Below are 12,194 nucleotides of genomic sequence, written 5' to 3' on the forward strand. Positions count from 1 at the left end.
ACACCCTTGTTAAAGTTTGGAAAAATCATAATCGAAAAATTAAATTGTTCTTTAACTAAAAATTAAAATTAGTAATAAATGTCAGTGGAATCTGAAGACCGCACAAAAAATGTTTATTATGAAGTAACAAATTCCAATTTGTAAAGTAAAAAACACCTCATAACTGTAAAACCACTAACTTTTTAATTTTTTATTTAAACATTAAGTAAACAAAAACTATTTTGTAAATAACATAATATTTCAAAATTTTTTTTTTAAAGATTGGAATGGAAATAAAATGTGGTAAACTATACTGATCAATACTGTATAAAAATATGTGTTATAGTATATAATATTTACTTTCCGGAATACACTTTGTTTAATTCTAAATTACAGTGTTTTTTTTAAACGGACTTCATTGATTCACCGATTAAATTTTAGCGATAACAGTAAACTAGTTTACTCAATGCAATGCAAAGGATATAAGAAACACTGACCGATGAAGGCAAATTTAATTTGTTCTTTTTAGATGTATATGTCAATAAAAAGTTTTTACTCCTTCGAGGAGCTTTTTTTTTTTTTTTTGATTTGTCAATGTTTATCGGTAGTACTAGGTAAATGTCTAAAGAATATTCCTTACAAAATTGAAACTAATTCAACTATTTTCAAAAAAACTTTAAAAATATGTACATTTTTTTTGGATGTTTTTCCCAATTTTTAAAGGAAAGGAAACTTTTTTTATTTTTCGACAATTTAAAGTGCCTTTTATTATTATTCATTCATGTTACTGACATATCATGTTGCTTACAGAAGTCTACGAGGCGGTCTCCTCTTTCATATCTAGCTCCTAGCCCGAATGAACCTATACTTCTTGACCATCTGCACCTTCCCCTACTATAGCATTCCAAATATCCATTATTATTAAGTTATCTTCTCCCTTTGGTAGTTTGCAAAGCTCTTTTAGACCAGAATAAACCTATTCTATTGCGTCATCTTCTGCATCTGATGTGGGAAAATACATTTGGATTAGTACAATATCATTTGGTTTAGCTCTAAGGTTAATCAATAAAAGCCTATCGTTATCATATTTTTTCACTAACGACATTCTGATCCTTACTATTCACATTCATATTCTTACAGTTACAACGATTTTGAGTTTCACACTATGAACCGAATTTATCCGTCCAATCAATTGTAAATTAAAAAAAAACAATGTATTCGTTTTAACTGCAAAAAAACCGGATTTTATCATCTATTTTTACTTTTGTTTTAAAATAATAGATATTAATTTCCAATTGGGTATCTATATAATATAAATTAGTTTACTATAGGTAAGTTAATTTAATTAAACGCTTAAAAAAATAATTTTAAATAATAAGGATTTTTGGGTGTACCGTCTGTGTGACGATTAATGAATTCACATATATATTTATAGAAATCTGTAAAATCACGATTAACACCCGGTGTGTACATTGAAAACAAACATATTAAAATGGTTAAGTTGTGTGATTTATTCTCACGGATAGTAAACATTTTATATTGGTAATAATTCGATATGTCTATTTTTTTAACGATTGCGTGTCCAACAGCGTATACTCGTATAATCGTTTGTTTTAGCGTTGTTGCGACCGTTATTTTTAGCTTAAGTCCTAGGCGATTGAGAGTTTCGTTTAGTCTCCCTTGAAATGTATCTGTAATTATCCCTAGCGATATAATATCTTGGACCATTAATGTTACGTTGTGAGTTACCATATCTATTCTTTTTCTATTGATCTAACTGACCTCTCACTAGTGATTAAATCAATTGAATGGTCAAAAACTTGAATTCTTAAAGTATCTTTTGATTCTACTTCCATTATATAATTTTGTTTGTTTGTTGGTAGATGACTGGGACTGCCTACGCTTAAAATTATCAATTTAGAACAGGCTGTCCTTTGAGATTAAATCACAATACAGTGAAGACAGATTGCAGTTAGTTATATATTTATTTAAGTAAACCTCAGCAAATGGTTAAATAATAGTTTAATAAAAGACAAAGGTTAAGTATTGTAAAATATAATGTTCCAACTATACCAAAGGAAAGCCTGTTCACCATAGCAGAGCCATGAGAAGTTTTTATACTGGCACATATCGAATAGGATCTTAATACATAATTCCATAAATATTTATGTGAATTCGGTAAACGTGACACAGCCGGTACACCCAAAATTCCTTATTATTGAATATTAATAATTGAAGTAATTACGAATAACCGTGAGCATATTATGCTAATTTAAAACAATTGAAAATATGACTACTCGTACACAGCTAAAAATGGAATTAAGCGAAGGTCCCACAACAAAAAGTTAAGGCTAAAATGTTTACAATAAATAATAATTATGAACTTTTCACAATATAGGGAAATCATAAAGCAGAATATAGTGCTGTCGATAGACGTATCATAGATAGACAAATTATTAATTTAGCCTGTAATCGAAAAGCAGTAAATAAAACTAAAATACATACACTATAAAAATACATACACATATTTAGTTTTGGGGGTTTTTAATAAAATATTAGGTAACAATTTTTTATTTATTTTGGAGGATATCAGAATATAACCTTTGGCGGAAAACGGCTATGGTGTCATACACTAAAATTGAACCAAATTAAAATCACACAAAACTTACAATTTAAAAACATTATCAGATTAATTTATTAGGGACTTAGTTCAATAGGGTCCACGCTTTTCTTTGTGGTTAGAAATTAAAGGTGTTTAACATTATTTAAAGTTGTAGTTAATTTTCGGTTGTTTTCAACGTGATAGACATTTTAAAAAAAATGGTAAATTGTTCTTGTAGTAAAACTATTTTTTACGTTTTAGTTCTCTAAAAGGTTCTTATTAATTGTGAATAGATTACTAAATACATTTTGAAAGATTTAAAAAAAACATAACATTTTATTGAAATGACCGTGTGTTGGGTGAGCTGGATGTCCGAGTCCCAATATTATTACAGCATATTGTATTGTCATCCGAGATGAGTGTCTGCGCCAAGTTTCAGCCCTCTACGACATCGGGAAATCGGATGAATTAAATTTGTAAGATCTGAAAAATACCCGTACGTACGTGCGAGTTAAAATAAAGCATGTAAAAATGTATAAACTATTATTTAAATTATATTCATACTACGAAGAAAAACGGTAAACACCTATCAAGCATAAATCTATATTAATAATATTTTTACCGATAAATTTTCATACTCAAGCAGCTATGTAAATTCACATAGGCTAGCCTACCAAATTTTTCTAGAACATATATCATGACGATCGTTGTGTAAAACCAATGACTAAAGCACGTAAGTTTAAACTCTGTTAGAATACAGTACATCGTTTAGTAAGCTGCACTATCAAACTTCAAGATTGTAAGTATACTTTTGATCAGAAATGGTGAAATTTTCAAATACTTTAATTTTAACAACCTATTTAAGATACAAATTTCTATTTTTTATTTTGTATCTTAATGATATTTAAGGTGATATTTTTGATAAAATGCTATATTCAATTTTTATTTTGTTTAATGTGTAGTGTTGGAATCATTCGAATAAAATGTTATTCAAGTAAAAGTTATTCGAATTATTTTATTTGCATTACTCTGGTTGCGATAGATATATATTTTTTACAATTCTATAATGGCCATGACTTTATTTCTAAAGATTTTTTTTTTTAATTGATATCACATTCTCTATAGAAACGTTTTCCTTTTTTAATATTTGTATTAATGACTCTAATAAAAATATAAAGCGTTAAAAAATAATTTGTTTATTTGGTTTACACAACATTTTTTTATATATTTTAAAATAATGCAATGTATTAAGTAATTGTAGTTTATATTTTTTAAACTTAATTGATTTGCTCAACTTTTTTTTGTATATTTGACTATAAATGTTATAAACGAATATGGTTAACATTTTTAGTGTAATGTATTTGTTTTTTTTCTGTAGCTCTTTTACAAATAAAGAGAGTACCTCATCACCTTCAAAATTAAACAAATACTAAAATTTCTTTTGCAAAACATTCAAAAATCGAAAATGCGGTTTTTTTTTTTATTGATCTTTATTTACATTAGTAGCTAAGGCTATTAGTATACATCAGGTTACAATTAGAAATACATGAAAATTTTACATTAAACTATACAGTTCAGTTTTTTTAAAAAAACATTTTAAGTTCGTGATATCTTGAGTATTTGGTACTAAGGCTTGATTTAATTGCGCGGTGATGTCGAATTGGTTGCGGTAATTTTCATATTTTTGGCATTCTGTGAGTATGTGGGAGATTGTTCGCCACATGCATTGCATGTTGGTGGTTTGTATTTTGAAGGTTTAAGCGATAACTTTCTTCTTCTAATAATTTTTTGTAAAGTGTCCAATTTAGGTTTTTTAAGTTCCATCTTGAGTTATTTAAGGTCTCTTCGTGTTCAATCAATACTGCATTTACCTCAAAGCCGCTGTTTATCTTTATTTCCTTGACGGGGATGTTTGATTTTACGTATATTGAGGTTTCCCCGCTGGCTCTATTTGCTACTGTTCGTTTTTTGCTATAGCCGTTGTAGATTTTAAGGGGGGCGGTGTAGTTATCTTTAAAGTTTGTTTCCTGTATGCAAATGATTTGTGGATTGTGGTTTTGTATTGTAATTTTTTATTCTTCCAGCTTTTTGTGGAAGCCATTAAGGTTCCATTGTAGGATGTTTAACATATTTTGTTTTTTTTAATCATACGAACAGAGTGTCATGTAAAGTTCTACCGATCTTCAAATGAGACATTTAGGATGCTTTAAAGGTACAATAAATGGTATTCATTTTTTTAATTTTAAAATTATTTAAAATAGATCTCGTACTCCATTTAAATGGTCTGACGAATAAAATAATTTTAGATTTGAAATCAGGAGAACAAATCTTGTTGAACTGATATGTAACATGTTTTTTAGTATCTGACCACACATGCGTCCACCGAGTGATATTGGGTTGTAAAAAAAGGTCGGTATATTTAATGTTTAATGTTAATGTATTGATTTACCAGTATTTGTAGTTCGTTATATTTTTTGTGAAAACCATTGAAGTTCCATCGAAGAATTTTTATAGTGTTGATTTTTTTTGTTCATGATGTTTTTCTGATGAGATTAGGATTTGGTTTTTATTAGTTGTCTTGGAATGTCTGTGTTTAAAAAATAAGATTTGATAGTTTGGTCAATTTGGTTTTCATTGGCCTATCATTTATTAATGGTCGAAATAAGTCTATTATGTTCATGATGGTGGTTATATCTGAATTTGTATAATTACATAGGGAGTTTATTTATTGATTTTTTAAAAAATTTGATCTAGGACATATTTAAACTGTTCTAAGGTTATAGAGCAATGATCGCTGGAAAATATGTCTTCAGTTGGTTGAAGCATTTCATTTAATCTACTTTCATCTTTTATAGAAGAAGAGTTTGAGCTAGTATGTAGTTTTGGTTTTTCCTTAGGTTGACTTTTACTGGCATTAGGGGGAGATTGTGCGGTAGCAGATTTCAGGGAAGAACTATCGGATAGTGGTCTTTTGTGTTTCTCAGTTGTTGGTGTTTCAATATGGATATTGATACTTGTAGCGTTTGATTGGTTTTTTCGTGGTTCGTTTCTGAGTGAGTTATCTGTTACGGATGTTATGGGTAAATTTTCAGATGTGCTTTCATTCCAGTCCATAGTTCGGGTGATATCAAGTTCATCTATTAAAAGTATTTTGGGAGGTTCAGTGTTTTCCAGCATCTCAGAGTAGTCTTCGTCTTCCGTCTCTTTTTCAGGTGTTATATTTTGATTTAAGATTGTTTGAGTATTTTCAATTTGCTTAACGTTGTTTTTTTTGCATGGATAGGACGTACTCGTATGTCCGAAAGCTTTGCACTTTTAACACGTAACTCTTGGAGATTACTATTCTTTTTGCTGGATTCAACAATTTGCGAATTTCAATTTCGTACTCATTTACTTTTATAGTCTTAGTGGTTTCCAAAAGTTTGTCTATAACTGCTAGACTAGATAGGAAAATACAAAAGCGATTATTGGTTATTCTCGATACAAAAATTATCTTACTGGGGTCTACCAATTTTCCTATAGCTAATATGTACTCTTTTTTAGGAACATTCTCGATGATATTAAAAACGATTGCTTGCTCTATTTTAGGGGTATTCTCGTGAGTTGTGATGGTGGCGTAGTTAATAGATTTATTTGTGTATGAATTATGACCATGTTGAACTATTTGGTAGTTGCCGGAATCATTTCTATCATTTGATTGTGTAGAATTAGTATTGGTGGTGTTACGGTAGACGGTTTTGTTGCTGGGTGCAGAGGCTAGTGGAGAAGTAGTGGTCGGTTTAATATTGATAAACGGCGGCTCGGTGTGTGTAGCTGCTGACGTTACAACTGGTTTTGGTAGTGTTTGTATTAGTAGAGGTATAAGAGGGCTGCTTCTATTATTGGCAGTTTGAGCTGTAGAGTTGTATTTGTTGCTTGTGTTAGGTTTTGAGTTATTTGTAATTAAGGTTTTGTTAAGGTTACTTGAACTGTTGGTGTTAGTGGTTTTGGACTGAGCGTCTGATTTTTTAAGCTTATTCATTATGATAGTTGTTCGGGAATTACATAGGCTGCCGCTCCCCACACCACCACCTATACTCGCCTCTCCGACCGTTTGCTAATATCATTTTTTCTTTACTACTATCATTCGAATTTATCGAATTTATTTTGCCAACCGACAACCACGATCAACCGACTGACCACCTAGCTGGAGCGACCGAACTAACCATAGTTGGACCGTTGTAAATAGTTATCGCCTTTGTATATATTTAGTTTTTAAGTTGTTGTTTGTCAATTTAGCAAGCTGGCCAGTGAGTAATATATTATTGCACATAGTTGTTTTCTAAATAGTAGTAGTTTGTTCCAGTAATTGATTTCTGTGTTATTGTTGTTTAAACCCCCTTACAGTCCACTATATATATATAATATATAATTACCGTACAATAGTTGTGGTTTTTGGTTTTTTTAGGACAGATCATATTACCTGATTGACGTTATTCTATAGTGAATGCTATCGGAAGCCATAAAATGCGCTTATGTGTTGCGATAATACACGTGTGTCTCCGTCGGATGTGTAACGCGTACTAGAAAATGCGTTTAATATCACGTTATTTGTACCTAATCATCAACTATCTAGTGCTATACGCCGATCTCTGTTAGTTTTCTTAAAATTGTAATACATTTAAAAACTTAAATTAAAGTGTACATTTTTATTTTTTATTTTAAAATCATGAAAAATCTAACCAACACTTTCACTGGATTATTTATCGATAGCATTTAATTTTTGTTCGTTGTTTAGGATAATAAAATGTGTTGTTGAAAAGCGCAATTAATATTAAAAGATGTACAAAGTTGTAAAAATAAATCAGTTTTGTGGTATTTTGAGTTTATTTCATTAATGTGATTTTAATTACATAAAATTTATAAACTTTTAAAATTAAGAAAAATGTAATAAACATTTTGATAAAACTTTTAATGTTATTTTTCTCCGTATTATGGAAAAGTTTGATTAAAAAATGACTTTCGAAGAAGAGCATTCTGGCGTGCCTTATTTTCAAATAATTATAGAAATAAAATCACATTCAAATAAACGCTTTTATGTCAATCTGTCGACACTGCAACTCACAACCTCACATCACTACTTAAATAATACGTAGAGGACATGTGGCCAAGTCGGTAAGGCGGCAGTGGGCTTAGCGCTCACTGTCGTCACCGGTTTGACACTTGGTCACAGTTTGCTGGGCAAGCCCTCTCTGGCTGTAGCCTAACGACCCGTTCCGTCTAGAAACCATCTAATGATAGTAAGGTTGGACCTCAAAAGGCCATAAAATGATGATGACTTAAGTTGTATTTTTTTTTTTAGATTTCAATAATATTCAACTTACGCGTCTATATTTACACCGTCGTACAATGGAGTTCAATGGCTTGTGTCTTTTATCCGTGTTTCTAGTAAGTTCTTTGAATGCCGTTTCGGGACATCAGTGTCTTAATCTTGCGCCTATGGATGGTTTCGAAATGGAAAAGGTAAGTTCAAGTAATGCATTTAATACTAAACAGGATATATTGTAACCAAATAAAACATTAATAGAGTAATAAGTATATAAATACTTATCGGATATGAAATTAACTGTAATTTTAAAAATAGCTATATTTATTTAATTTAGTACACATATGACTTGTTTACTTGTACTAATCCGTCATTTTTTCTATAGTTTTTTGGATTATGGTACGCCCTGAAAACGACGTTACCACATTCTAGATGCGTAGTGTATGATTTTTACCCAGAGAAAGTCAAATTATTTAAACCTAATTTCACTTACGATTATTTTTATGGAAAATTGGAAACCAATAATCGTTTACCATCAGACATGACTTATTTATGTAATAATCTGGATTTTTCATTAATTTTTTATTCAATGTGATTTTAATTACATAAAATTTATAAACTTTTAAAATTAAGAAAAATGTAATGAACATTTCGATAAAACTTTTAATGTTATTTTTCTCCGTATTATGGAAAAGTTTGATTAAAAAATGACTTTCGATGAAAAGCATTCTGGCGTGCCTTATTTTCAAATAATTATAGTAATAAAATCACATTCAAATAAACGCTTTGATGTCAATCTGTCGATACTGCAACTCACAACCTCACATCACTACTTAAATAATACGTAGAGGACGTGTGGCCAAGTCGGTAAGGCGGCAGTGGGTTTAGCGCTCACTGTCGTCACCGGTTTGACACTTGGTCACAGTTTGCTGGGCAAGCCCTCTCTGGCTATAGCCTAACGACCCGTTCCGTCTAGAAACCATCTAATGATAGTGAGGTTAGACCTCAAAAGGCCATAAAATGATGATGACATAAGTTATATAATTGCAATGTTTTTTTTTTTTAGATTTCAATAATATTCAACTTACGCGTCTATATTTACACCTTCGTACAATGAGGTTCAATGGATTGTGTCTTTTATCCGTGTTTCTAGTTAGTTCTTTGAATGTCGTTTCGGGACACGAGTGTCTTAATCTTTCGCCTATGGATAGTTTCGAAATGGAAAAGGTAAGTTCAAGTAATGCATTTGATACTTGACAGGATAAATTATAACCAAATAAAACAATTGAATACCAAATTTGGATAATCCTAAACCAAAACTATGATAGTTATCGGTTATTAAATTAACTGTAATTTTAAATATAGCTATATTTATTTAATTTGGTACACATATGACTTGTTTACTCATACTAATCCGTCATTTTTTCTATAGTTTTTTGGGTCATGGTACACCCTGAAAACGACGTTACCATATTCTCGATGCGTAGGGTATGATTTTTACCCAGAGAAAGTCAAATTAATTTGACGGAAAAAATTGAAAAAAAAGAAAAACTAGAAAAAATTGAAAAAATTGAAAAACTAGAAGAAATAAAAAAAAAGAAAAACCTGAAAAACTAAAAAAACTAGAAAAAATTGAAAAAGTGAAAAAATTGAAAAATAAGAAAAACCTGAAAAACTAGAAAAACTAAAAAATCTAGAAAAACTAGAAAAATTTGAAAAACTAAAAATCTAGAAATACTAGAAAAAATTAAAAAACTAGAAATCTAGAAAACCCGGAAAAAATTGAAAAAATTGAAAAACTAGAAAAAATTGAAGAAAATGGAAAAATAAGAAAACCTAAAAAACTAGAATAACTAGAAATCTAAAAAAACTAGAAAAAATAAAAAAACTAGAAATCTAGAAAAACTAGAAAAACTAGAAAAAATTGAAAAATTGAAAAATAAGAAAACCTGAAAAACTAGAAAAACTAGTAAAACTAGAAAAATTGAAGAAAATGGAAAACCTATTAAAACTAGAAAAACTAGAAAAAATTGAAAAAATGGAAAAATGAAAATCTGAGAAACTAGAAAAACTAGAAATCTATAAAAACTTGAAAAATATGAAAAATTGAAAAATAAGAAAAAACTGAAAAACTAGAAAAAATTAAAAAACTAGAAATCTAGAAAACCCGGAAAAAATTGAAAAACTAGAAAAACTAGAAAAATTGAAAAAATTGAAAAACAAGAAGAAATAGAAAAATTAAAAAATTGAAAAACAAAAAAAACCTGAAAAACTAGTAAAAATTGAAAAATTGAAAAACCTTAAGAACTAGAAATCTAGAAAAACCGGAAAAAATTGAAAAAATTAAAAAGTAAGAAAAACCTGAAAAACTAGAAATACATAAAATTTTAAAAATTGAAAAATCAAAAAAATTTAAAATATTGAAAAACTAGAAAAAATGGAAAAATAAGAAAAACCTGAAAAACTAGAAAAACTAGAAATCTAGAAAAACAAGAGAAAATTAAAAAACTAGAAATCTAGAAAACCCGGAAAAAATTGAAAAAATTGAAAAACTAGAAAATATGAAAAAAAAAGAAAAACCTGAAAAACTAGAAAAACTAGTAAAACTAGAAAAATTGAAAAAATGGAAAACCTATTAAAACTAGAAAAACTAGAAAAAATTGAAAAAATGGAAAAATGAAAATCTAAGAAACTAGAAAAACTAGAAATCTATAAATACTTGAAAAATATGAAAAATTGAAAAATAAGAAAAAACTGAAAAACTAGAAAAAATTAAAAAACTAGAAATCTTGAAAACCCGGAAAAAATTGAAAAACTAGAAAAACTAAAAAAATTAAAAAAATTGAAAAACAAGAAGAAATTGAAAAATTGAAAAATTAAAAAAATTGAAAAACTAAAAAAAACCTGAAAAACTAGTAAAAATTGAAAAACTAGAAAAACCTTAAGAACTAGAAATCTAGAAAAACCGGAAAAAATTGAAAAAATTGAAAAATAAGAAAAACCTGAAAAACTAGAAATACATAAAATTTTAAAAATTGAAAAATCAAAAAAATTGAAAATATTGAAAAACTAGAAAAAATGGAAAAATAAGAAAAACCTGAAAAACTAGAAAAACTAGAAATCTAGAAAAACTAAAAAAATTTGAAAAACTAAAAATCTAGAAAAACAAGAGAAAATTAAAAAACTAGAAATCTAGAAAACCCGGAAAAAATTGAAAAAATTGAAAAACTAGAAAAAATTGAAGAAAATGGAAAAATAAGAAAACCTAAAAAACTAGAATAACTAGAAATCTAAAAAAACTAGAAAAAATAAAAAAACTAGAAATCTAGAAAAACTAGAAAAACTAGAAAAAATTGAAAAATTGAAAAATAAGAAAACCTGAAAAACTAGAAAAACTAGTAAAACTAGAAAAATTGAAGAAAATGGAAAAACTATTAAAACTAGAAAAACTAGAAAAAATTGAAAAAATGGAAAAATGAAAATCTAAGAAACTAGAAAAACTAGAAATCTATAAAAACTTGAAAAATATGAAAAATTGAAAAATAAGAAAAAACTGAAAAACTAGAAAAAATTAAAAAACTAGAAATCTAGAAAACCTGGAAAAAATTGAAAAACTAGAAAAACTAGAAAAATTGAAAAAATTGAAAAACAAGAAGAAATTGAAAAATTGAAAAATTAAAAAAATTGAAAAACTAAAAAAAACCTGAAAAACTAGTAAAAATTGAAAAACTAGAAAAACCTTAAGAACTAGAAATCTAGAAAAACCGGAAAAAATTGAAAAAATTGAAAAACTAGAAAATATGAAAAAAATAGAAAAACCTGAAAAACTAGAAAAACTAGTAAAACTAGAAAAATTGAAAAAATTGAAAACTATGAAAAACTAGAAAAACTAGAAAAAATTGAAAAAATGGAAAAATGAAAATCTGAGAAACTAGAAAAACTAGAAATCTATAAAAACTGTGATGAAAAGCGAAAAATTAAAAATGTACAAAATTGTAAAAAATAAAACAGATTAGTGGAAATCTAGAACAAACTGAAAATCAATTGAAAAACTACATAAAATTGAAAAACTAGTAAAACTAAGAAAAATGTAATGAACAATTGAAAAACTTTAAATGTTAAAAATCTCGAAAAAATGGAAAATTGATTAAAAAAGACTTAAAAACGAGAAAAACATCTGAAATGCCTTATTCAAAAATTAGAAAAAATCACATTGAAATAAACGCTTGAGACAATCTGACGATACTGCAACTCACAACCTGACAAACTACTTAAAAATACGTAGAAGACTGGGAAAAATCGAGAAGA

The 12,194-nt window shown here is 28.0% G+C and overlaps 1 protein-coding gene across 1 annotated transcript; it reads right to left on the minus strand.

Moving 5' to 3' along the window:
- Nucleotides 1-5,317: 5,317 nt before the first annotated feature.
- On the minus strand, nt 5,318-6,602 carry LOC126845005 (uncharacterized). Its single transcript, XM_050583578.1, has 2 exons — nt 5,976-6,602; nt 5,318-5,893 (listed from the first exon to the last, which is right to left on the minus strand). The coding sequence occupies exons 1-2, from the start codon at nt 6,600-6,602 to the stop codon at nt 5,318-5,320; spliced, it is 1,203 nt and encodes a 400-aa protein (XP_050439535.1).
- Nucleotides 6,603-12,194: the final 5,592 nt, after the last annotated feature.

The sequence above is a fragment of the Adelges cooleyi genome, unplaced genomic scaffold (genome assembly GCF_023614345.1).
Source record: "Adelges cooleyi isolate 19-005CV unplaced genomic scaffold, UGA_ACOO_1.1 ACOO_flye_CR_arks_rails_tigmint_CR_PRNA_651, whole genome shotgun sequence".
NCBI lineage: Eukaryota > Metazoa > Arthropoda > Insecta > Hemiptera > Adelgidae > Adelges > Adelges cooleyi.